The following is a 23,029-nucleotide window of genomic DNA, read 5'->3' as shown; positions in this document are numbered from 1 at the left end:
CCTGTGACGTCACATTCAAGGATCTGTGGACTTGCACACCCAGGTCCCTCTGCGTATCTACACCCTTTATGGTTCTGCCATTTATCGTATAGCTCCCCCCTACGTTAGTTCTACCAAAATGCATCACTTCGCATTTATCTGGATTGAACTCCATCTGCCATTTCTTTGCCCAAATTTCCAGCCTATCTATATCCTTCTGTAGCCTCTGACAATGCTCCTCACTATCTGCAAGTCCAGCCATTTTCGTGTCGTCCGCAAACTTACTGATCACGGTGCTGAATAAAATATGGAGAATTGATAGACAGAAGGGAGGGAAATAAAGCGAAAACAGAACATGCTGGAAATTCTCAGCAGATCTGACAACAACTGTGGCGAGAGAATAGAGCTCGAGATGGGTCATCCAGACTCGAAACATTGGCTCTATTCTCTCTCTCTCCGCAGACGCTGTCAGACCTGCTCTGAATTTTCCAGCATTTTTCAGTCCTCGTTCCAGATTCCAGCATCCGCAGTACTTTTAGCTGTCATCTTTCAGGGTAAAATTAATTATCGATTGCTAAGCATAAATAAAAGCAGAATGTGAGCAGAGTGTAATAAAGAGCGTCCCTTTTCATTGGAAGGCAAAACTAACGGCGTTTGGTTGATGTGTGTGTTTGTACAGTTCTGAATGATGAACAGGAACAATTCCTCCGCGAGCTGGTGGGACCGGTCAGCAAGTTTTTCCAGGTAGGTTAACTCAGCCGGAGGGAGAGCTACCAGACACTCCCATATTCCTGTATCCCCCCACACCGCTGGACACTCCCATACTGCTGTATCCCTCACACCGCCGGACACTCCCAAACTCCTGTATCCCCCACACCGCCGGACACTCCCATACTCCTGTATCCCCCACACCGCCGGACACTCCCAAACTCCTGTATCCCCCACACCGCCAGACACTCCCATACTCCTGTATCCCCCACACCCACCAGACACTCCCATACTCCTGTATCCCCCACACCCACCAGACACTCCCATACTCCTGTATCCCCCACACCGCCAGACACTCCCATACTCCTGTATCCCCCACACCCACCAGACACTCCCATACTCCTGTATCCCCCACACCCACCAGACACTCCCATACTCCTGTATCCCCCACACCGCCAGACACACCCATACTCCTGTATCCCCCACACCGCCAGACACTCCCATACTCCTGTATCCCCCACACCCACCAGACACTCCCATACTCCTGTATCCCCCACACCGCCAGACACACCCATACTCCTGTATCCCCCACACCGCCAGACACTCCCAAACTCCTGTATCCCCCACACCCACCAGACACTCCCATACTCCTGTATCCCCCACACCCACCAGACACTCCCATACTCCTGTATCCCCCACACCCACCAGACACTCCCATACTCCTGTATCCCCCACACCCACCAGACACTCCCATACTCCTGTATCCCCCACACCCACCAGACACTCCCATACTCCTGTATCCCCCACACCCACCAGACACTCCCATACTCCTGTATCCCCCACACCCACCAGACACTCCCATACTCCTGTATCCCCCAACACCCACCAGACACTCCCATACTCCTGTATCCCCCAACACCCACCAGACACTGCCATACTCCTGTATCCCCCACACCCACCAGACACTCCCATACTCCTGTATACCCCACACCGCCGGACACTCCCAAACTCCTGTATCCCCCACACCCACCAGACACTCCCATACTCCTGTATCCCCCAACACCCACCAGACACTCCCATACTCCTGTATCCCCCACACCCACCAGACACTGCCATACTCCTGTATCCCCCACACCCACCAGACACTGCCATACTCCTGTATCCCCCAACACCCACCAGACACTCCCACACTCCTGTATCCCCCACACCGCCAGACACACCCATACTCCTGTATCCCCCACACCACCAGACACTCCCATACTCCTGTATCCCCCACACCACCAGACACTCCCATACTCCTGTATCCCCCACACCCACCAGACACTCCCATACTCCTGTATCCCCCAACACCCACCAGACACTCCCATACTCCTGTATCCCCCACAACGCCAGACACTCCCATACTCCTGTATCCCCCACACCCACCAGACACTCCCATACTCCTGTATCCCCCACAACGCCAGACACTCCCATACTCCTGTATCCCCCACACCGCCAGACACTCCCATACTCCTGTATCCCCCACACCCACCAGACACTCCCACACTCCTGTATCCCCCACACCGCCAGACACACCCATACTCCTGTATCCCCCACACCCACCAGACACTCCCATACTCCTGTATCCCCCACACCGCCAGACACTCCCATACTCCTGTATCCCCCACACCCACCAGACACTCCCACACTCCTGTATCCCCCACACCGCCAGACACACCCATACTCCTGTATCCCCCACACCCACCAGACACTCCCATACTCCTGTATCTCCCACACCACAGCCAACATCACACACTCCCATTCCCCATCTCACTCAATCGCGCTCTCCCTCAAAAGCGGGGAGTAAGAGTTGACCATTCGGCCCATCAGTAAGATCACGGCTGATCTGCTGTGGCTTATCTCCACCTTCTTGCCCGTCCCCCGTCGCCCAAGACTCTCTCCTGTCGATCAAATCTCTCCAACTCCGTCTCTGTTATATTCAATGACCCAGCCTCTGGGGGAGTGGAGGGGGAGTGTGCCGGGGGGGCTAAGGGGGAAGGGGGGGGTGGTGGGGGCAGAGGGATGGGAGGGGTGGCGGGAGAGGGACGGGAGGGGGGAAGAGTGGTGGGAGGGGAGAGGGGCAGGAGGGAGGGGAAAGGGAGAGGGATGGGAGGAAGAGGGGGAGGGGAGAGGGGCGGGAAGAAGGGAGGGGTGGAGGGACAGAGAGGGGGTACGGGGAGGGGAGAGGGAAGAGAGGGGAGGGGGGAAGGGGAGGGGGTGTGGTGGGGGGAGGGAGGGGAAAGGGGGACAGAGAGATATGGAGATATGAGAGATATTGGGATACACGGAGATATGTTCAAATTTGAATCTTGAATCATCTATTCCCCCCACGCCCCCCACCTGCCCCCTTCATTTACAGGAGGTGAATGACCCCGCAGCCAACGACTCTCTGGAGAAAGTGGAGGACAGCACGATGGAGGGCCTGAAGGAGATGGGTGCGTTTGGCCTGCAGGTGCCCTCTGAGCTGGGGGGACTGGGACTCACTAACACACAGGTGAGCGGGACAGGGGCACCTTGCACAGGCGTCCACGTGACATTCTAACAAAGTTTATTGATTAGTGTCACCAGTAAGACTTAGATTAACACCGCAATGAAGTTACTGTGAAAATCCCTTAGTCGCCCACACTGCGGCTCCTGTTCGGGTAACACTGAGGGAGAATTTAGCACCCGAACCAGCACGTCTTTCAGACTGTGGGAGGAAACCGGAGCACCCGGAGGAAACCCACGCAGACACGGGGGAGAATGTGCAGACTCCGCACAGACAGTGACCCGAGGCCGGGAATCGAACCCGGGTCCCTGGCGCTGTGAGGCAGCGGCGCTAACCCACTGGACCACCGTGCCTGCCCCCGCCTCACTCAGGCAGGAGCACAGCCGGAGACCTGCCCCACACTGTGTGGTGCCCCTCACGATACAGTGCATGTACTTGGCAAGCCATGGGGAAAGATGTGTCCCCTCTGAGCAGTTAAGCTGTGTCTCTAATGGGATGAAACACTCTCCATTAGAGGGCACTAGTTCAACTCAACACTTATTTATATTTCTATGTGAAATACTTTGGCAGGATCTGCAATCGTGGATCTTCAGGCATAACAATAGCGTGTGCTCACAGTCCCGATGTGCTCACAGTCCACAGTCCAAAGATGTGCGGGTTAGGTTGATTGGCCATGCTAAAATTGCCCCTTAGTCTCCTGAGATGCGTAGGTTAGTGGGTAAAATATGTAGGGATATGGCCTGGGTGGGATTGTGGTCGGTGCAGACTCGATGGGCCGAATGGCCTCCTTCTAAACTGTAGGGTTTCTATGATTCTATGTTCGGTACTTACCATGCTCTGCACTCCCATCGCCGGGTACAAACTCTTCTCGAGAAGCTTTATAGTTCCATCTCTTTGATTTCCAGACACAATGCTGGAGGGACAGTGGACAACAGTCTGGTCATTTCTTTGCTGTCTCTCTGACCCATCGTGCTCAGTCCACCTTGTAGTGACCGGTGGCATGACTTGTCCCCTCGGACATTAGCCCTGGGTGGGAGTGCATGCAGGGGTTGAAGCTTATTTATTAGTGTCACAAGCATATATGACCTGGATGAGGAAGTGGAAGGATGGGTTGGTAAGTTTGCTGATGGCGCAAAGGTTGGTGGGGTTGTGGATAGTGTAGAGGGATGTCAGCAGTTGCAACGAGACATAGATAAGATGCAAGACTGGGCGGAGAAGTGGCAGATGGACTTCAACCCAGATAAGTGTGTGGTGGTTCATTTTGGCAGGTCGAATAGGATGGAAGAATATAATATTCAGGGTAAGACGCTTGGCAGTGTGGAAGAACAGAGGGATCTTGGGGTCCGGGTTCATAGGACGCTCAAAGCAGCGTCGCAGGTAGAGGCTGTGGTTAAGAATGTGTATGGAATACTGGCCTTCATCAATAGAGGAATTGAGTTCAGAAATCGGGAGATAATGCTGCAGCTGTATAGGACCCTGGTCAGACCCCACCTGGAGTACTGTGCCCAGTTCTGGTCGCCTCATGACAGAAAGGATGTGAAAGCCATAGAAAGGGTGCAGAGGAGATTTACGAGGATGTTGCCTGGATTAGATGGCATGCCTTATGAGGATAGGTTGAGAGAGCTCGGTCTTTTCTCCTTGGAGAGGCGAAGGATGAGTGGTGACCTGATAGAGGTGTATAAGATGTTGAGGGGTATTGATAGAGTGGATTCTCAGAGGCTTTTACCCAGGGCTGAAATGGTTGCCACAAGAGGTCACAGGTTTAGGGTGCTGGGGAGTAGGTACAGAGGAGATGTTTGGGGTAAGTTTTTCACTCAGAGGGTGGTGGGTGCATGGAATCGGCTGCTGGTAGTGGTGGTGGAGGCGGATTCGATGGAATCTTTTAAGAGACTTTTGGATAGGTTCACGGAAGTTAGTAAGATAGAGGGTTATAGGTCAGCCTAGTAGGTAGGGACATGGTCGGCGCAACTTGTGGGCCGAAGGGCCTGTTTGTGCTGTAGCTTTTCTATGTTCCAAGTAGGCTTACCTTAACACTGCAATGAAGTGACTGTGAAAATCCCCTAGTCGCCCACACTCCGGTGCCTGTTCGGGTAACACTGAGGGAGAATTTAGCACCCTAACCAGCACGTCTTTCGGACTGCGGGAGGAAACCGGAGCACCCGGAGGAAACCCACACAGACACGGGGAGAACGTGCAGACTCCGCACAGACAGTGACCCGGGGCCGGGAATCGAACCCGGGTCCCTGGCGCTGTGAGGCAGCAGCGCTAACCCACTGAGCCACCGTGGATTTGACCAGCACAGGCTTGATGGGCCGAAGGGCCTTTTACTGTGCTGTCGGCCTCCAATACTGAATTCACCTCAACTGTGTAGAATTCTGACATCAGTCTTCAGGAAGGGTGACGAGGCCTTGGGCGAGGGTGGAGTGGAGATCTGATCCATACAATACCAGGGAAGAGACGTGCTGTCGAAGCTTTTTGAATTGCACCCATCAGGACAGATGCAAGAATGGCAAATTTCAAAGGGAGCAATGATGGCACAGCTGTTTCCTTTGTTTTGGCAGTACGCTCGGCTGGTCGAGATCGTGGGCATGCATGACCTGGGGGTGGGGATCACCCTCGGGGCTCATCAGTCCATTGGATTTAAAGGGATCCTTCTGTTTGGAAATGATGCCCAGAAGAAGAAGTACCTTCCTAAGCTCGCGACAGGTAGGCACCGTGGACACAGGGCAGGGGGACTGGCAGTCCATCAACTGGGGACGCAGGGGAACCCCAGGTCTGGAGACGGGAGTTCAAATGCAATTTATAATGAGTGTTTTCTCTCTCCACTGGGCAGAAAAGCATGTGGAAGTATCCAGGTCAGTGTAGAGGAAGCTTTACTCTGTATCTAACCCCATGCTGTACCTGTCGTGGGAGTGTTTGATGGGGACAGTGTAGAGGGAGCTTTACTCTGTATCTAACCCCGTGCTGTACCTGTCCTGGGAGTGTTTGATGGGGGACAGTATAGAGGAAGCTTTACTCTGCATCTAACCCCATGCTGTACCTGTCCTGGGAGTGTTTGATGGGGGACAGTGTAGAGGGAGGTCTACTCTGTATCTAACCCCGTGCTGTACCTGTCCTGGGAGTGTTTGATGAGGGACAGTGTAGAGGAAGCTTTACTCTGTATCTAACCCCATGCTGTACCTGTCCTGGGAGTGTTTGATGGGGGACAGTGTAGAGGGAGCTTTACTCTGTATCTAACCCCGTGCTGTACCTGTCCTGGGAGTGTTTGATGGGGGACAGTGTAGAGGGAGCTTTACTCTGTATCTAACTCCGTGCTGTCCCTGTCCTGGGAGTGTTTGATGGGGGATAGTGTAGAGGGAGCTTTACTCTGTATCTAACCCCGCGCTGTACCTGTCCTGGGAGAGTTTGATGGGGACAGTGTAGAGGGAGCTTTACTCTGTATCTAACCCCGTGCTGTACCTGTCCTGGGAGTGTTTGATGGGGACAGTGTAGAGGGAGCTTTACTCTGTATCTAACCCCGTGCTGTACCTGTCCTGGGAGTGTTTGATGGGGGACAGTGTAGAGGGAGCTTTACTCTGTATCTAACCCCGTGCTGTACCTGTCCTGGGAGTGTTTGATGGGGACAGTGTAGAGGGAGCCACACCCTGTTCCGCCAAAAATAAATCTATTCCATATGTTGCTATTCATGGCTCCCTGGGTAATACTGTCCTCTTCTGAGACAGAAGGTCATGGGATCGCGCCACACAAGTTCCAGGCAATGACCTTCTCCAACAAGAGAGAATCTAACCATTGGCCCTGGACACTCAATGCCATCACCATCACTGAATCTCCCACTGCCAACATCCTGGGGGTTACCATCACTGAATCCTCCCCACTATCAACATCCTGGGGGTTACCGTCACTGAATCTCCCCACCATCAACATCCTGGGGGATTACCATCACTGAATCCCCCACTATCAACATCCTGGGGGTTACCATCACTGAATCCTCCCCACTATTTACATCCTGGGGGTTACCATCACTGAATCCCCCACTATCAACATCCTGGGGGTTACCATCACTGAATCCCCCACTGTCAACATCCCGGGGCCCTTCGGCCCTCCAAGCCTGCACCGACCATGCTGCCCGTCTTAACTAAAACCCCCTACCCTTCCGGGGACCATATCCCTCTATTCCCATCCTATTCATGTATTTGTCCAGACGCCCCTTAAAACTCACTACCGTATCCGCTTCCACTCCCTCCCCCGGCAACGAGTTCCAGGCACCCACCACCCTCTGTGTAAAAAACTTGCCTCGTACATCTCCTTTAAACCTTGCCCCTCGCACCTTAAACCTGTGCCCCCTAGTAATTGACTCTTCCACCCTGGGAAAAAGCTTCTGACTATCCACTCTGTCCATGCCTCTCATAATCTTGTAGACTTCTATCAGGTCGCCCCTCAACCTCCGTCGCTCCAGTGAGAACAAACCGAGTTTCTCCAACCTCTCCTCATAGCTAATGCCCTCCATACCAGGCAACATCCTGGTAAATCTTTTCTGTACCCTCTCCAAAGCCTCCACATCCTTCTGGTAGTGTGGCGACCAGAATTGAACACTATATTCCAAGTGCGGCCTAACTAAGGTTCTATAAAGCTGCAACATGACTTGCCAATTTTTAAACTCAATGCCCCGGCCGATGAAGGCAAGCATGCCGTATGCCTTCTTGACTACCTTCTCCACCTGCGTTGCCACTTTCAGTGGCCTGTGTACCTGTACACCCAGATCCCTCTGCCTATCAATACTCTTAAGGGTTCTGCCAATTACTGTATATTAAATGCATATTTGTTCTGTCCAGGTGAAACTATCGCGGCCTTCTGCCTGACCGAGCCGGCCAGCGGCTCCGACGCTGCCTCCATCAAAACCACAGCCGTCAAGAGCAACTGCGGAAAATATTACACCCTCAACGGGGGCAAGATCTGGATCAGGTACGGGGCTCACCAGGCACAGGGCTGAGTTGTGGTGAGATTCTTTACGCAGGAGGTGGGGGAATCCCTCCTCCCAGCCGCTCCAATTCATTTTCATAGAATCATAGAACCTACAGTGCAGAAGGAGGCCATTCGGCCCATCGAGTCTGCACCGACTCTCCAACAGAGCATCTTGCCCAGGCCATGTCCCCACAACCTCATGTATTTACCCTGCTAATCCCCTGAACCTACACATCCTTGGACACTAAGGGGTAATTTAGCATGGCCAATCCACCTAACCTACATATCTTTGGACACGAAGGGGCAATTTAGCACGGCCAATCCACCTAACCCGCACATCTTTGGACACTAAGGGGCAATTTAGCACGGACAATCCACCTAACCTGCCCATCTTTGGACACTAAGGGGCAATTTAGCACGGCCAATCCACCTAACCTGCACATCTTTGGACACTAAGGGGCAATTTAGCACGGCCAATCCACCTAACCTGCACATGTTTGGATGCTATGGGACAATTTAACATGGCCAATCCACCTAACCTACACATCTTTGGACACTAAGGGGCAATTTAACATGGCCAATCCCCCTAACCTGCACATCTTTGGACACTAAGGGGCAATTTAACATGGCCAATCCCCCTAACCTGCACATGTTTGGATGCTATGGGACAATTTAACATGGCCAATCCACCTAACCTACACATCTTTGGACACTAAGGGGCAATTTAGCACGGCCAATCCCCCTAACCTGCACATCTTTGGACACTAAGGGGCAATTTAGCATGGCCAATCCACCTAACCTACACATCTTTGGACACTAAGGGGCAATTTAGCATGGCCAATCCACCTAACCTGCACATCTTTGGACACTAAGGGGCAATTTAGCACGGCCAATCCACCTAACCTGCACATCTTTGGACACTAAGGGGCAATTTAGCATGGCCAACCCACCTAACCTACACATCTTTGGACACTAAGGGGCAATTTAGCATGGCGAGTCCACCTAACCCGCACATCTTTGGAGTGTGGGAGGAAACCGGAGCACCCGGAGGAAACCCACACAGACACGGGGAGAACGTGCAGACTCCAAGCAGTCACCCGAGGCCGGAATCGAACTCGGGTCCCTGGCGCTGTGAGGCAGCAGTGAGAGGGGAGAGATACAAAAGGGTCCAGAGGGTCAGTTTTTTCCACACAGAGGGTGGTGAGTGTCTGGAACGAGCTGCCAGAGGCAGTAGTAGAGGCGGGTACAATTTTGTCCTTTAAAAAGCGTTTAGATAGTTACATGGGTACGATGGGTATCGAGGGATATGGACCAAATGCGGGCAATTGGGATTAGTTTAGGGGTTTAAAAAAGGGCATGGACAAGTTGGGCCGAAGGGCCTGTTTCCCTGCTGTAAATCTCTATGACTCTATGGCTGTTAGCATTTAAAAAGAAGCCTTGTGGTAGCAGCCCCGGTGTGTGTGAGTGCGCCGGTAACTCTTGTTTTCCCCACTCTCGGCATTCGGCAGCAATGGCGGCCTGGCAGATATCTTCACTGTCTTTGCGAAAGTGCCCGTGACTGACCAGAGCATTGGTGAAGTGCGAGACAAAATCACCACCTTCATTGTGGAGAGGGGATTCGGTGGGGTAACAAGGTAAGCCGTGTGCCGAAATACTGTGAAATGTGGTAACCCAGACGCACTCTCCCCCAGTAAGGCATTCCATTCCAAACTGCGCCAACATTCATGGTCTCTCCATCCTATGTAAACATGTCACGGTCTAACCGCACACTGCCCCCCCAGCAGAATATTTCACCCCCTGTAACCCTGACAATTTCCCCCTTATTTGCCCTTTTCCAGTCACAACTCGCTGTACAAAATAAAATTCTCCTCGTCTCCCCCTCCCTCTGGTTCTTTTCCCGATTCTCTTCAATCCGTGTCCCCCCCTTTGGTTACCCACCCTCCTGCCACCGGGAAACACTTTCTCCTCATTTACCTTTATAATTCTGAACGCCTCGATTAAATCTCCCCCTTAACCTTCTCTGCTCCGAGGAGAACGATCCCGGCTTCTCCCAGTCTCTCTCCACGTGGACTGAAATCCCCCAATATCCCTCGCGTCATTCCATCTCCTCTGCGCCCTCTCTAAAGCCTCAGCATCTCTCCCCATAGTGCTACACCCGTCACAGAACTGGCCATATTATCTATAGTGAGAAGTTTAACAACACCAGGTTAAAGTCCAACAGGTTTATTTGGTAGCAAAAGCCACACAAGCTTTCGGAGCTCTTAGCCCCTTCTTCAGGTGAGTGGGAATTCTGTTCACAAACAGAGCTTATAAAGACACAGACTCAATTTACATGAATAATGGTTGGAATGCGAATACTTACAACTAATCAAGTCTTTAAGAAACGAAACAATGTGAGTGGAGAGAGCATCAAGACAGGCTAAAAAGATGTGTATTGTCTCTCCATATTATCTATCCCAGCTGCTGTCTCAGCAGAGAGAGACAGCAATAATCTCTCCCTCAATATCAACAAAACGAAGGAGATAGTCATCGACTTCAGGAATCGTAAAGGAGAACATGCCCCTGTCTACATCAACCGGGGACGAAGTAGAAAGGGTCGAGACCTTCAAGTCTCTCGGAGTCCAGATCACCAACAACCTGTCCTGGTCCCCCCCATGCTGACACTATAGTTAAGAAAGCCCAACAACACCTCTACTTTCTCAGGAGACTAAGGAAATTTGGCATGTCAGCTACGACTCTCACCAACTTTTACAGATGCCCCACAGAAAGCATTCTTTCTGGGTGTATCACAGCTTGGTATGGGGCTCCTGCTCTGCCCAAGACCGCAAGAAACTACAAAAGGTGGTGAATGTAGCCCAATCCATCACGCAAACCAGCCTCCCATCCATTGACTCTGTCTACACTTCCCGCTGCCTCGGGGAAAAGCAGCCAGCATAATTAAGGACCCCACGCACCCCGGACATTCTCTCTTCCACCTTCTTCCATCGGGAAAAAGATACAAAAGTCTGAGGTCGCGACTCCAGGTTGCTGGTGATCTGGACTCCGAGAAACTTGAAGCTCTCGACCCTTTCTACTTCGTCCCCGTTGATGTAGACAGGGACATGTTCTCCTTTACGCTTCCTGAAGTCGATGACAATCTCCTTCATTTTGTTGACATTGAGGGAGAGATTATTGTCGACTCTCTGCTGAGACAGCTTCTTCCCTGCTGTCATCAGACTTTTGAATGGACCTACCTTGCACTAAGTTGATCTTTCTCTACACCCTAGCTATGACTGTAACACTACATTCAGCACTCTCTCCTTCTCTATGAACGGTATGCTTTGTCTGTATAGCACACAAGAAACAATACAAAGAACAATACAGCACAGGAACAGGCCCTTCGGCCCTCCAAGCCTGCGCCACTCATGTGCCCAACTAGACCATTCGTTTGTATCCCTCTATTCCCAGTCTGTTCATGTGGCTATTTAGATAAGTCTTAAACGATCCCAGTGTGTCCGCCTCAATCACCTTGCTTGGCAGCGCATTCCAGGCCCCCACCACCCTCTGTGTAAAATACGTCCCCCTGACATCTGTGTTGAACCTTGCCCCCCTCACCTTGAACCCGTGACCCCTTGTGTTCGTCACCTCCGACCTGGGGAAAAGCTTCCCACTGTTCACCCTATCTATGCCCTTCATAATTTTATACACCTCTATTAGGTCGCCCCTCATCCTCCGTCTTTCCAGGGAGAACATCCCCAGTTTACCCAATCTCTCCTCATAGCTAAGCCCTTCCATACCAGGCAACATCCTGGTAAACCTTCTCTGCACTCTCTCCAAAGCCTCCACGTCCTTCTGGTAGTGCGGCGACCAGAACTGGACGCAGTATTCCAAATGTGGCCTAACCAGCGTTCTATACAGCTGCAACATCATATGCCAACTTTTATATTCTATGCCCCGTCCAATAAAGGCAAGCATGCCTTCTTCACCACCCTCTCCACCTGTGCTGCCACCTTTAAGGATCTGTGGACTTGTACACCCAGGTCCCTCTGTGTGTCGAGACTCCTGATGGTTCTGCCATTTATTGTATAGCTCCCCCCTTACATTAGATCTACCGAAATGCATCACTTCGCATTTATACTGAAAAAATCTCCCGAGGATAAAAGATAGGATGTTGCCATATCTGGCAGTTCTTTGGTTAGCCTTTGCGTGAACATAATACTTTTCATTATATCCCAATGTGACAATAATAAATCAAATCAAAGGTTAACCAAACGTATATACTCTCTATCCCTGTCTGTGGGCGCCAGGGCCGCCCGCCGTGAACTCACTGTCTCTGTGCGCTTGCCTTTCCAGTGGTCCACCGGAGAAGAAGATGGGAATTAAAGCGTCCAACACGGCGGAGGTGCACTTTGACGATGTCAGGGTGCCGGTGGAGAATGTCCTGGGAGACGTCGGCAGCGGGTTTAAGGTGGCCATGAACATCCTGAACAACGGGCGCTTCGGCATGGCAGCGGCCCTCTCTGGGACCATGAAGGCAGTCATTGCCAAGGCAGTAAGTGTCTGTGAAACCGTCCCCACAGCAAGAGCTGGCCCACCTCCAATATAGACAGTCCCATGGGTACGATGGGTATCAAGGGACATGGGCCAAACGCGGGCAATTGGGATTAGCCTAGTGGTTTAAAACAAAAGGGCGGCATGGACAAGTTGGGCCGAAGGGCCTGTTTGCATGCTGTAAACCTCTATGACCTCAACTTCCAGCCGCGTATCCCACACAATCATAAGACTGGCGCTGTGGGGCAGCAGTGCCAGCCTCTGTGCCACTGTGCTTGTTGGAGCAGGCTCGATGGACCAACTGGACTCCTCCTGCACTGTAGGAATTCTAATTATACAATAAAATAGTAGCAGACGTGGGCCATTCGGCCCTGCGAGCTGGTTCCGCCATTCAACACGCTAATGATTGATCCTCTATCGCAACGCCATACTTCAGCCCTCTCCCCATAACACCTTTAATAATAACAATGGGTGGCACAGTGGGTTAGCGCTGCTGCCTCATAGCGCCAGGGACCTGGGTTCAATTCCGGTCTCAGGTGACTGTGCGGAGTTTGCACGTTCTCCCCGTGTCTGCATGGGTTTCCTCCGGGTTCCTCCTGCAGTCCAGAGATGTGCGGGTTGGGTGGATTGGCCATGCTAAATTGTCTCTTAGTGTCCAAAGATGTGCAGGTTAGGTGGATTGGCCATGCTAAATTGTCTCTTAGTGTCCAAAGATGTGCGGGTTAGGTGGATTGGCCATGCTAAATTGCCCCTTAGTGTCCAAAGATGTGCAGCTTAGGGGGATTGGCCATGCTAAATTGCCCCTTAGTGTCCAAAGATGTGCAGCTTAGGGGGATTGGCCATGCTAAATTGCCCCTTAGTGTCAGGGGAACTAGCAGGGTAAATATGTGAGATTAAGGGGATAGGGCCTGGGTTCGATTGTAGTCGTGTGCAGACTGAATGGCCTCCTTCCGCATGTTGCGGAGATGCCGGCGTTGGACTGGGGTGGGCACAGTAAGAAGTCTCTCAACACCAGGTTAAAGTCCAACTGGTTTATTTGGAATCACGAGCTTTCGGAGTGCTGCTCCTTCATCCGGTGAGTGCTACCAAAGGAACCTGTTGAACTTTAACCTGGTGTTGTGAGCCGCCTCCTGCACTGTCAGGGTTCTATGATTGTATCGGGTCTAGAAATCTTATCTATTTCCTTCCTAAATACATTCAGTGACTTGGCCTCCACAGCTTTCTGTGGTGGAGAATTCCATAGGTTCACCAGCCTCTGAGTGAAGAAGTTCCTCCTCATCCCAGTCCTCAGGGGCCTGTAAGCCCTCTATCCTGCGACTGCTGCTGGGAGGTACCTTAGTAATGATGTTACTAGTAATGTGCTTGCTCAGTGTTGATCGTACGAGGGAGAGCAGTGGTGCAGTGGTATTGTTGCTGGACTAGTAGTAATCCAGGGTAACGTTCTGGGGGACCCCGGGTTCGAATCCCGCCACGGCAGATGGTGGAATTTGAATTCAATAAAAAATTATCTGGAACTAAGAATCTACTGATGACCCGATTGTCGGAAAAACCCATCTGGTTCCCTTTAGGGAAGGAAATCTGCCGTCCTTACCCCGGTCTGGCCTACATGTGACTCCAGAGCCACAGCCAATGTGGGTTGATTCTGAAGCGAGACTCTCAGTTCAAGGGCAATTAAGGCTGGGCAATAAATGCTGGACCAGACAGCGACGCCCATGTCTGTAGAATTGAGTAAAAACAAAAGCCATATCTTGGTCGACAGTTCTTCACCGATTCTCAGGATGTGTGTGCCTCTGGCTGGGCCAGCCACCCTTGAGAAGGTGGTGGTGAGCTGCCTTTGTGAACCGCTGCAGTCCAAGCGTTGAAGGTACATCCACAAGTGTTGTTAGGGAGGGAATTCTAGGATTTTGACCCAGTGACAGTGAAGGAACAGCCGATATATTTCCCAGTCAGGATGGTGAGTGACTCGGAGGGGAACCTCCAGGCGGCGGTGTTCCCAGGGATCTGCCGTCCGTGTCCTTCCAGTTAACAGTGTTTTTAAAGTTAAGTTTATTAATTAGTGTCGTAAGTAGGCCCACATTAACACTGCAATGAAGTTACTGTGAAAATCCCCCAGTCGCCACATTCCGGCGCCTGTTTGGGTAACACTGAGGGAGAATTTAGCGCGGCCAATGCACCCTAACCAGCACGTCTTTCAGACTGTGGGAGGAAACCAGAGCACACGGAGGAAACCCACGCAGACACGGGGAGAAGGTGCAGACTCCACACAGACAGTGACCCCAAGCCAGGAATCGAATCCGGGTCCCTGGAGCTCTGAGGCAGCAGTGCTCACCCACTGTGCCACTGTGCCGCCCTGGCACAGTGGCACATCTTTGGACAATAAGGGGCAATTTAGCATGGCCAATCCCCCTAACCTGCACATCTTTGGACATTAAGGGGCAATTTAGCATGGCCAATCCACCTAACCTACACATCTTTGGACATTAAGGGGCAATTTAGCATGGCCAATCCACCTAACCCGCACATCTTTGGACACTAAGGGGCAATTTAGCATGGCCAATCCCCCTAACCTACACATCTTTGGACACTAAGGGGCAATTTAGCATGGCCAATCCCCCTAACCTGCACATCTTTGGACATTAAGGGGCAATTTAGCATGGCCAATCCACCTAACCCGCACATCTTTGGACACTAAGGGGCAATTTAGCATGGCCAATCCCCCTAACCTACACATCTTTGGACACTAAGGGGCAATTTAGCATGGCCAATCCCCCTAACCTGCACATCTTTGGACATTAAGGGGCAATTTAGCATGGCCAATCCACCTAACCCGCACATCTTTGGACACTAAGGGGCAATTTAGCATGGCCAATCCCCCTAACCTACACATCTTTGGACACTAAGGGGCAATTTAGCATGGCCAATCCCCCTAACCTGCACATCTTTGGACACTAAGGGGCAATTTAGCATGGCCAATCCCCGTAACCTACACATCTTTGGACACTAAGGGGCAATTTAGCATGGCCAATCCCCGTAACCTACACATCTTTGGACACTAAGGGGCAATTTAGCATGGCCAATCCCCCTAACCTGCACATCTTTGGACACTAAGGGGCAATTTAGCACGGCCAATCCCCCTAACCTACGTATCTTTGGACACTAAGGGGCAATTTAGCACGGCCAATCCACCTAACCTGCACATCTTTTGGACTGTGGGAGGAAACCGGAGCACCCGGAGGAAACCCACGCAGACACGGGGAGAAGGTGCAGACTCCACACAGACAGCAACCCAAGCCGGGAACCGAACCCGGGTCCCTGAGGCTGTGAGGCAACGGTGTTGACCCACTGTGCCCGTCATGCAGTCCTGGTTGTGGGTTTGGAAGGTGCTGTGGAAGGGAGCCTTGGCGAGTCGCTGCAGTGCGTCTTGTCGAGTGGACACGCGTCTGCCACTGTGCATCGGTGGTGTTTACAGCCGGGGTGCCAATGTCCTGGGAACTATCCACCGGAAAGTGAGTCAGCACATTCAGAAAGGAACATTGGGGCAGTGGTGGAGGGTGCGGGGGGGTATTTGGTGACTTATATTTTTTAATCTCAGGCTGGCTTGTGGGCAGGGAGTTTCCCAGCGAGGCTTGGCCAGGCTGTGAGAATTCTGCTCTGGGGTTGAAGCCGCCTCTGCTCAGCACTGGAGGTGGAGCCGCTTTGGCGGTGAGTTGGGTCAGGTGACAGGATGAGCGGTTGAATGGTGGGGGAGGCGGACGGGGGTGCAGTTATTTTAGGAAAGTGCTTGTTTGTGTTTTTGACACAGAAACACTCGAGCTGAGTGTCAACTCGCTCACAACACGTGCTCGGTTCATCTTGCGTAACACTCGTAACTGACCCAGTTTTACATCCTGAAATCCCTTCTGCCCATATTCATACAAATTCAACTGACTGTTCAACGTATTTCTTGTCCTCTCTCTCTCTCCCACCCCCCCCCCCCCCCGCCACACCTCCTTGCCCTCTTGCCCCTTGCCCTCTTGCCCCTTGCCCTCTTGCCCCTTGCCCTCTTGCCTCTTGCCCTCTCTAACGACAACACAAGTTTGGAATTTCCTTGAGAGTGTCACCACTCGCAGAGAACTAGTGGAGTCACTGTTACAGTGGAGTTCAGACACCAGGCACACACACAAGTGGTGCCTCTCGGGGAGTGCCGCACTGTCAGAGGGTCAGTGCTGAGGGAGTGCCGCACTGTCAGAGGGTCAGTGCTGAGGGAGTGCCGCACTGTCAGAGGGTCAGTGCTGAGGGAGTGCCGCACTGTCAGAGGGTCAGTGCTGAGGGAGTGCCGCACTGTCAGAGGGTCAGTACTGAGGGAGTGCGCACTGTCAGAGGGTCAGTGCTGAGGGAGTGCCGCACTGTCAGAGGGTCAGTGCTTGAGGGAGTGCCGCTCTGTCAGAGGGTCAGTGCTGAGGGAGTGCCGCACTGTCAGAGGGTCAGTACTGAGGGAGTGCCGCACTGTCAGAGGGTCAGTGCTTGAGGGAGTGCTGCACTGTCAGAGGGTCAGTGCTGAGGGAGTGCCGCACTGTCAGAGGGTCAGTGCTGAGGGAGTGCCGCACTGTCAGAGGGTCAGTGCTGAGGGAGTGCCGCACTGTCAGAGGGTCAGTGCTTGAGGGAGTGCTGCACTGTCAGAGGGTCAGTGCTGAGGGAGTGCCGCACTGTCAGAGGGTCAGTGCTGAGGGAGTGCCGCACTGTCAGAGGGTCAGTGCTGAGGGAGTGCCGCACTGTCAGAGGGTCAGTGCTGAGGGAGTGCCGCACTGTCAGAGGGTCAGTGCTGAGGGAGTGCCGCACTGTCAGAGGGTCAGTGCTGAGGGAGTGCCGCACTGTCAGAGGGTCAGTGCTGAGGGAGTGCCGCACTGTCAGAGGGTCAGTACTGAGGGAGTGCCGCACTGTCAGACAAAACATTAATTTAAAAAAAATATCCCATTTTAATTCAGATTTTGGCTGCAGTACAAGAGAGCAAAGATTATGTCAACATTCACAGGCAACGAGTTACATTTTAAACAAGACCGCAAGTTAACAATTTGCATGAGATTTCACGCCGATCGCAGTCTATCAGGCAGAACACCAAAAGAGGAGATTAGAGTCATTGAGGTTTACAGCATGGAAACAGGCCCTTCGGCCCAACCTGTCCATTCCACCCTTTTTTTAAGCACTAAGCTAGTCCCAATTGCCTGCGTTTGCCCCATATCCCTCTGTACCCATTTTACTCATGTAATGGGATGCTTTTTAAAAGACAACATTGTACCCGCCTCCACTACTGCCTCTGGCGGCTCGTTCCAGACACTCACCACCCTCTGTGTGAAAAAACTGCCCCTCTGGACACTTTTGTATCTCTCCCCTCTCACCTTAAACCTATGCCCTCTAGTTTTAGACTCCCCTACCTTTGGGAAAAGATATTGACTATCTAGCTGATCTGTGCCCCTCATTATTTTATAGAACATAGAACAGTACAGCACAGAACAGGCCCTTCGGCCCACAATGTTGTGCCGAGCTTTATCTGAAACCAAGATCAAGCTCTCCCACTCCCTATCATCCTGGTGTGCTCCATGTGCCTATCCAATAACCGCTTAAATGTTCCTAAAGTGTCTGACTCCACTATCACTGCAGGCAGTCCATTCCACACCCCAACCAGTCTCTGCGTAAAGAACCTACCTCTGATATCCTTCCTATATCTCCCACCACGATCCCTATAGTTATGCCCCCTTGTAATAGCTCCATCCACCCGAGGAAATAGTCTTTGACCTCTATAAGATCACCCCTCAGCCTCCTATGTTGCAGTCATAGCTAGGGTGCAGAGAAAGATCAACTTATTGCGAGGTATGTTCATTCCAAAGAGAATTAAGAAAGAAACGTCAACCGTTTTGGGAGGGCTTAATTCTCCTCTTGAGAGAATTAATAATTCTCCTGAGTGAGACGTTTAGGGTTTGCCGATACGATTGAGTGGTGGGTGAACAGATTTGTGAGTCTCTTTTCAAAGCCAATCTTGTCACGCTGCCTGTCCACAGAATCCCTCCAGTGCAGGAGGCCATTCAGCCCACTGAGTCTGTACTGTCTCCCCAAAAGAGCATCTTACCCAGGCTCACCGCTCCCCTGCCCTATCCTATCCCCGTAATCCCACACATTTTACCATGGCCAATCCGCCTAACCTGCACATCTTTGGACACTGAGGGACAATTTAGCATGGCCAGTCCATGTAACCTGCATATCTTTGGACACTAAGGAGCAATTTAGCATGGCCAATCCCCCTAACCTGCACATCGTTGGACACTAAGAGGCAATTTAGCATGGCCAATCCGCCTAACCTGTACATCTTTGGACACTAAGGGGCAATTTAGCATGGCCAATCCCCCTAACCTGCACATCGTTGGACACTGAGGGACAATTTAGCATGGCCAATCTCCCTAACCTGCACATCTTTGGACACTAAGGGGCAATTTAGCATGGCCAATCCACCTAACCTGTACATCTTTGGATACTAAGGGGCAATTTAGCATGGCCAATCCACCTAACCTACACATCTTTGGACACTAAGAGGCAATTTAGCATGGCCAATCCGCCTAACCTGTACATCTTTGGACACTAAGGGGCAATTTAGCATGGCCAATCCACCTAACCCGCACATCTTTGGACACTAAGGGGCAATTTAGCATGGCCAATCCACCTAACCCGCACATCTTTGGACACTAAGGGGCAATTTAGCATGGTCAATCCACCTAACCTGCACATCTTTGGACTGTGGGAGGAAACCGGAGCACCCGGAGGAAACCCACGCAGACACTGGGAGATCGTGCAGACTCCAGACAGACAGTGACCCGAGGCTGGAATCGAACCCGGGTCCCTGGCGCTGTGAGGTAGCGGCGCTAACCCGCTGTGCCACCTTGCCGTGTTTCTAGGCCTGAGAGGGAGAGTTACTGGACTCCACACTGGGGCTGCTAACTCCCAGCGTCGCTCATGTTCCAGCCCAACTCCACACTACTCAGCGATTCTGCCCAATGTATATCTTCACACGCAATCTTAATTTTTTTTGTTAACTTTTGTTGATCCAGTCTGAACATTTAAAACGCAGATTAAATCTGCTGAGAGACCGTATTTCGGAACTAAGGCGGTGAAAGAAATGACACTGATAAAGATCTAAAGATGCACAGACGGTGACCTGAGGCTGGAATTGAACCCTGGAGCTGTGAGGCAGCAGCGCTAACCACTGTGCCACTGTGCTGTTGTCACAGGCATTCAATGTCCATCCCCTGGCTGCCCAGATCATAGAATCATAGAAACCCTACAGTGCAGAAGGAGGCCATTCGGCCCATCGAGTCTGCACCAACCACAATCCCACCCAGGCCCTACCCGCTAATCCCTTTTTTTTACCCGCTAATTTACCCACTAAACCCTCTAACCTACACATCCCAGGACTCTAAGGGGCAATTTTTAACCTGGCCAATCAACCTAACCCGCACATCTTTGGACTGTGGGAGGAAACCGGAGCACCCGGAGGAAACCCACGCAGACACGAGGAGAATGCGCAAACTCCACACAGACAGTGACCCGAGCCGGGAATCGAACCCGGGACCCTGGAGCTGTGAAGCAGCAGTGCTAACCGCTGTGCTACCGTGCCGCCCTGTTGGGTTTATGTCACACTATCAGTAACCCCCACAGCTTGCCTCCTGGGCTTGTAGAATCTCACTGGCTGTCCTGTCTGGAGACAATACACATCTCTTTAACCTGTGCTTAATGCTCCCTCCACTCACATTGTCTGTATCTTTAAGACCTGGCTGGCTGTAGAGATTCGCATTCTAATCAGTATTCTGTAACTTGATTTTGTGTCTCTGTGCCCTGTTTGAGAGCACATTTCCACTCCATCTGACGAAGGAGCAGCGCTCCGAAAGCTGATGGCATTTGCTACCAAATAAACCTGTTGGACTTTAACCTGGTGTTGTTAAAACTCTTACTGCCCAGAATGCAACAGAATGTCTTGTCGGGGAGGTTAGGAGTCACCTACGTCTGGGCCTAGGGTCAGAACAGTAAGAAGTCTCACAACACCAGGTTAAAGTCCAACAGGTTTGCTCCGAAAGCTTATGGTATTTGCTACCAAATAAACCTGTTGGACTTTAACCTGGTGTTGTGAGACTTCTTACTGTGCTTACCCCAGTCCAACGCCGGCATCTTCACATCATGACTAGGGTCAGAACCCAGAGCAGAGTGGTTCAGGACGGCAGTTTGGAGATATTTAGTGAATGGCTTCTCGCTCACAGGTTTCTCTTACTGAGACCGAGGCCACATTGCCTCCTCCTGCACTGTTGGGATTCTGTGACCAGACCATCTGTTTTGTTTTCCCAGTGGTTCTGGTTGAGAGCGACACGGTGGCACAGTGGGTTAGCACTGCTGCCTCACAGCGCCAGGGACCCGGGTTCGATTCCCGGCTCGGGTCACTGTCTGTGCGGAGTCTGCACGTTCTCCCCGTGTCTGCGTGGGTTTCCTCCGGGTGCTCCGGTTTCCCCCCACAGTCCGAAGAGGGATCGGTCATACTAAATTGCCCTTTAGTATCCAAAGATGTGCGGGTTAGGGGGATTGGCCGTGCTAAATTGCCCCTTAGTGTCCAAAGACCTACAGGTTAGGCGGATTGGCCATGCTAAATTGCCTCTTAGTGTCCAAAGATGTGTAAGTTAGGTGGATTGGCCGTGCTAAGTTGTCCCTTAGTGTCCCAAGATGTGCAGGTTAGGTGGATTGGCCATGCTAAATTGTCCTTTAGTGTTCAAAGATGTGCAGGTTAGATGGATTGGCTGTGCTAAATTGCCCCTAGCGTCAGGGGGACTAACTAGGGTAAATGCTTGGGGTTACGGGGATAGGGCCTGGGTGGGATTGTGGTCGGTGTAGACTCGATGGCCCGAATGGCCTCCTTGTGCGCTGCAGGGATTCTCTGATTTTCAGGTGTTGCAGACACAAGTCAGTGGCCTTGCTGCTCATTTGGACTCCAGTTTTCTGCATTGTTCCAGTAATGCCCAGTTCCTTTCCAGTTACAATCCCACCGTGCGTCCCCCATCCAACCACCTTGTCAACTCTCTACACGCACGCAGTGACTCATTTATTCCCAGCTGGATGATTTTCTTTCCCCCCCCCCCCCCCAAAAAAAGAACTGGGAAAAAGAAACTTTCTCCGAAGGCAGACATGTTCCTTTGTGGGCTTCTGTTTTCCTGTCGCGAGGGAATTTCCAATTGCAAGGACTTTTATCCCATTGCTGGATTCTGTGTCTCGGACGTTGATTGAAAAGAGTCGGCAAAAAGAATCAGTGACGGGTTTTGAAGGCACCGGTGTGTAAACACAGCGAGTTGCTGTGATCTAGAAGGTTCCGCCTGAACGGGCGGGGGCGGAAGCAGATTCAGTAGGGACTTTCGGAAGGGAATTGGGGAATTGCTGGGACCAGGAGGAATATGCAGGATGGTGGGGAAATGAGCAGGAGATATTGGAATGGATTGAAAGGTTCTTTCACAGAGCCAGCACATGTACACAGGGCCTCCTCCTCTGGTAAGGATACTCGTATAAAGAAGGGACAGCACAGGAACAGGCCATTCAGCCCATTGGCTCCTTGCTGGTGTTTTTGCTCCACTCCAGTCTCCTCCCACCCCCTCTCCATCTCACTCCATCACCCTACGCTTCTATTCCTTTCTCCCACATGTGTTTAATCCTTAAATGTCTCGATACTATTCACCTCAACCACTCCCCCATGGGAGCGCATCCCACATTCTCCCCCATTCCCCGTGGGAGCGAGTCCCACATTCTCCCCCATTCCCCGTGGGAGCGAGTCCCACATTCTCCTCCACTCCCCGTGGGAGCGAGTCCCACATTCTCCTCCACTCCCTGTGAGAGCGAGTCCCACATTCTCCCCACTCCCCGTGGGAGCGAGTCCCACATTCTCCCCACTCCCCGTGGGAGCGAGTCCCACATTCTCCCCACTCCCCGTGGGAGCGAGTCCCACATTCTCCCCACTCCCCCATGGGAGCGAGTCCCACATTCTCCCCGCTCCTCGTGGGAGCGAGTCCCACATTCCCCCCCAATTCCCGTGGGAGCGAGTCCCACATTCTCCCCCACTCCCCGTGGGAGCGAGTCCCACATTCTCCCCCACTCCCCTGTGGGAGCGAGTCCCACATTCTTCCCCCACTCCCCGTGGGAGCGAGACCCACATTCTCCCCACTCCCTGTGTGAGCGAGTCCCACATTCTCTCCCGACCTCTGGGCAAAGAAGTTTCTCCTGATTTATGAGTGATTTTCTTATATCGATGGCCCCTGAGTTTTGGTGTCC

At 52.1% G+C, this 23,029-nt stretch overlaps 1 protein-coding gene across 1 annotated transcript in view; it reads left to right on the top strand.

The window, feature by feature from the left end:
• The window catches only part of LOC144487444 (very long-chain specific acyl-CoA dehydrogenase, mitochondrial-like), a gene marked incomplete at its 5' end in the record, with an annotated part of 82,928 nt that overhangs the window by 25,319 nt on the left and 34,580 nt on the right, over positions 1–23,029 (top strand). Inside the window, 6 exons of the mRNA XM_078205520.1 lie at positions 659–723; positions 3,086–3,220; positions 5,776–5,920; positions 8,047–8,176; positions 9,685–9,810; positions 12,509–12,707. Coding sequence (XP_078061646.1) covers positions 659–723; positions 3,086–3,220; positions 5,776–5,920; positions 8,047–8,176; positions 9,685–9,810; positions 12,509–12,707 — 800 coding nt within the window. The remainder of the gene's footprint in view (positions 1–658; positions 724–3,085; positions 3,221–5,775; positions 5,921–8,046; positions 8,177–9,684; positions 9,811–12,508; positions 12,708–23,029) is intronic.

This window comes from Mustelus asterias, unplaced genomic scaffold, assembly GCF_964213995.1.
Source record: "Mustelus asterias unplaced genomic scaffold, sMusAst1.hap1.1 HAP1_SCAFFOLD_794, whole genome shotgun sequence".
In the NCBI taxonomy this organism is placed as follows: Eukaryota; Metazoa; Chordata; class Chondrichthyes; order Carcharhiniformes; family Triakidae; genus Mustelus; species Mustelus asterias.
This window is presented reverse-complemented; position numbering and strand designations above follow the sequence as displayed.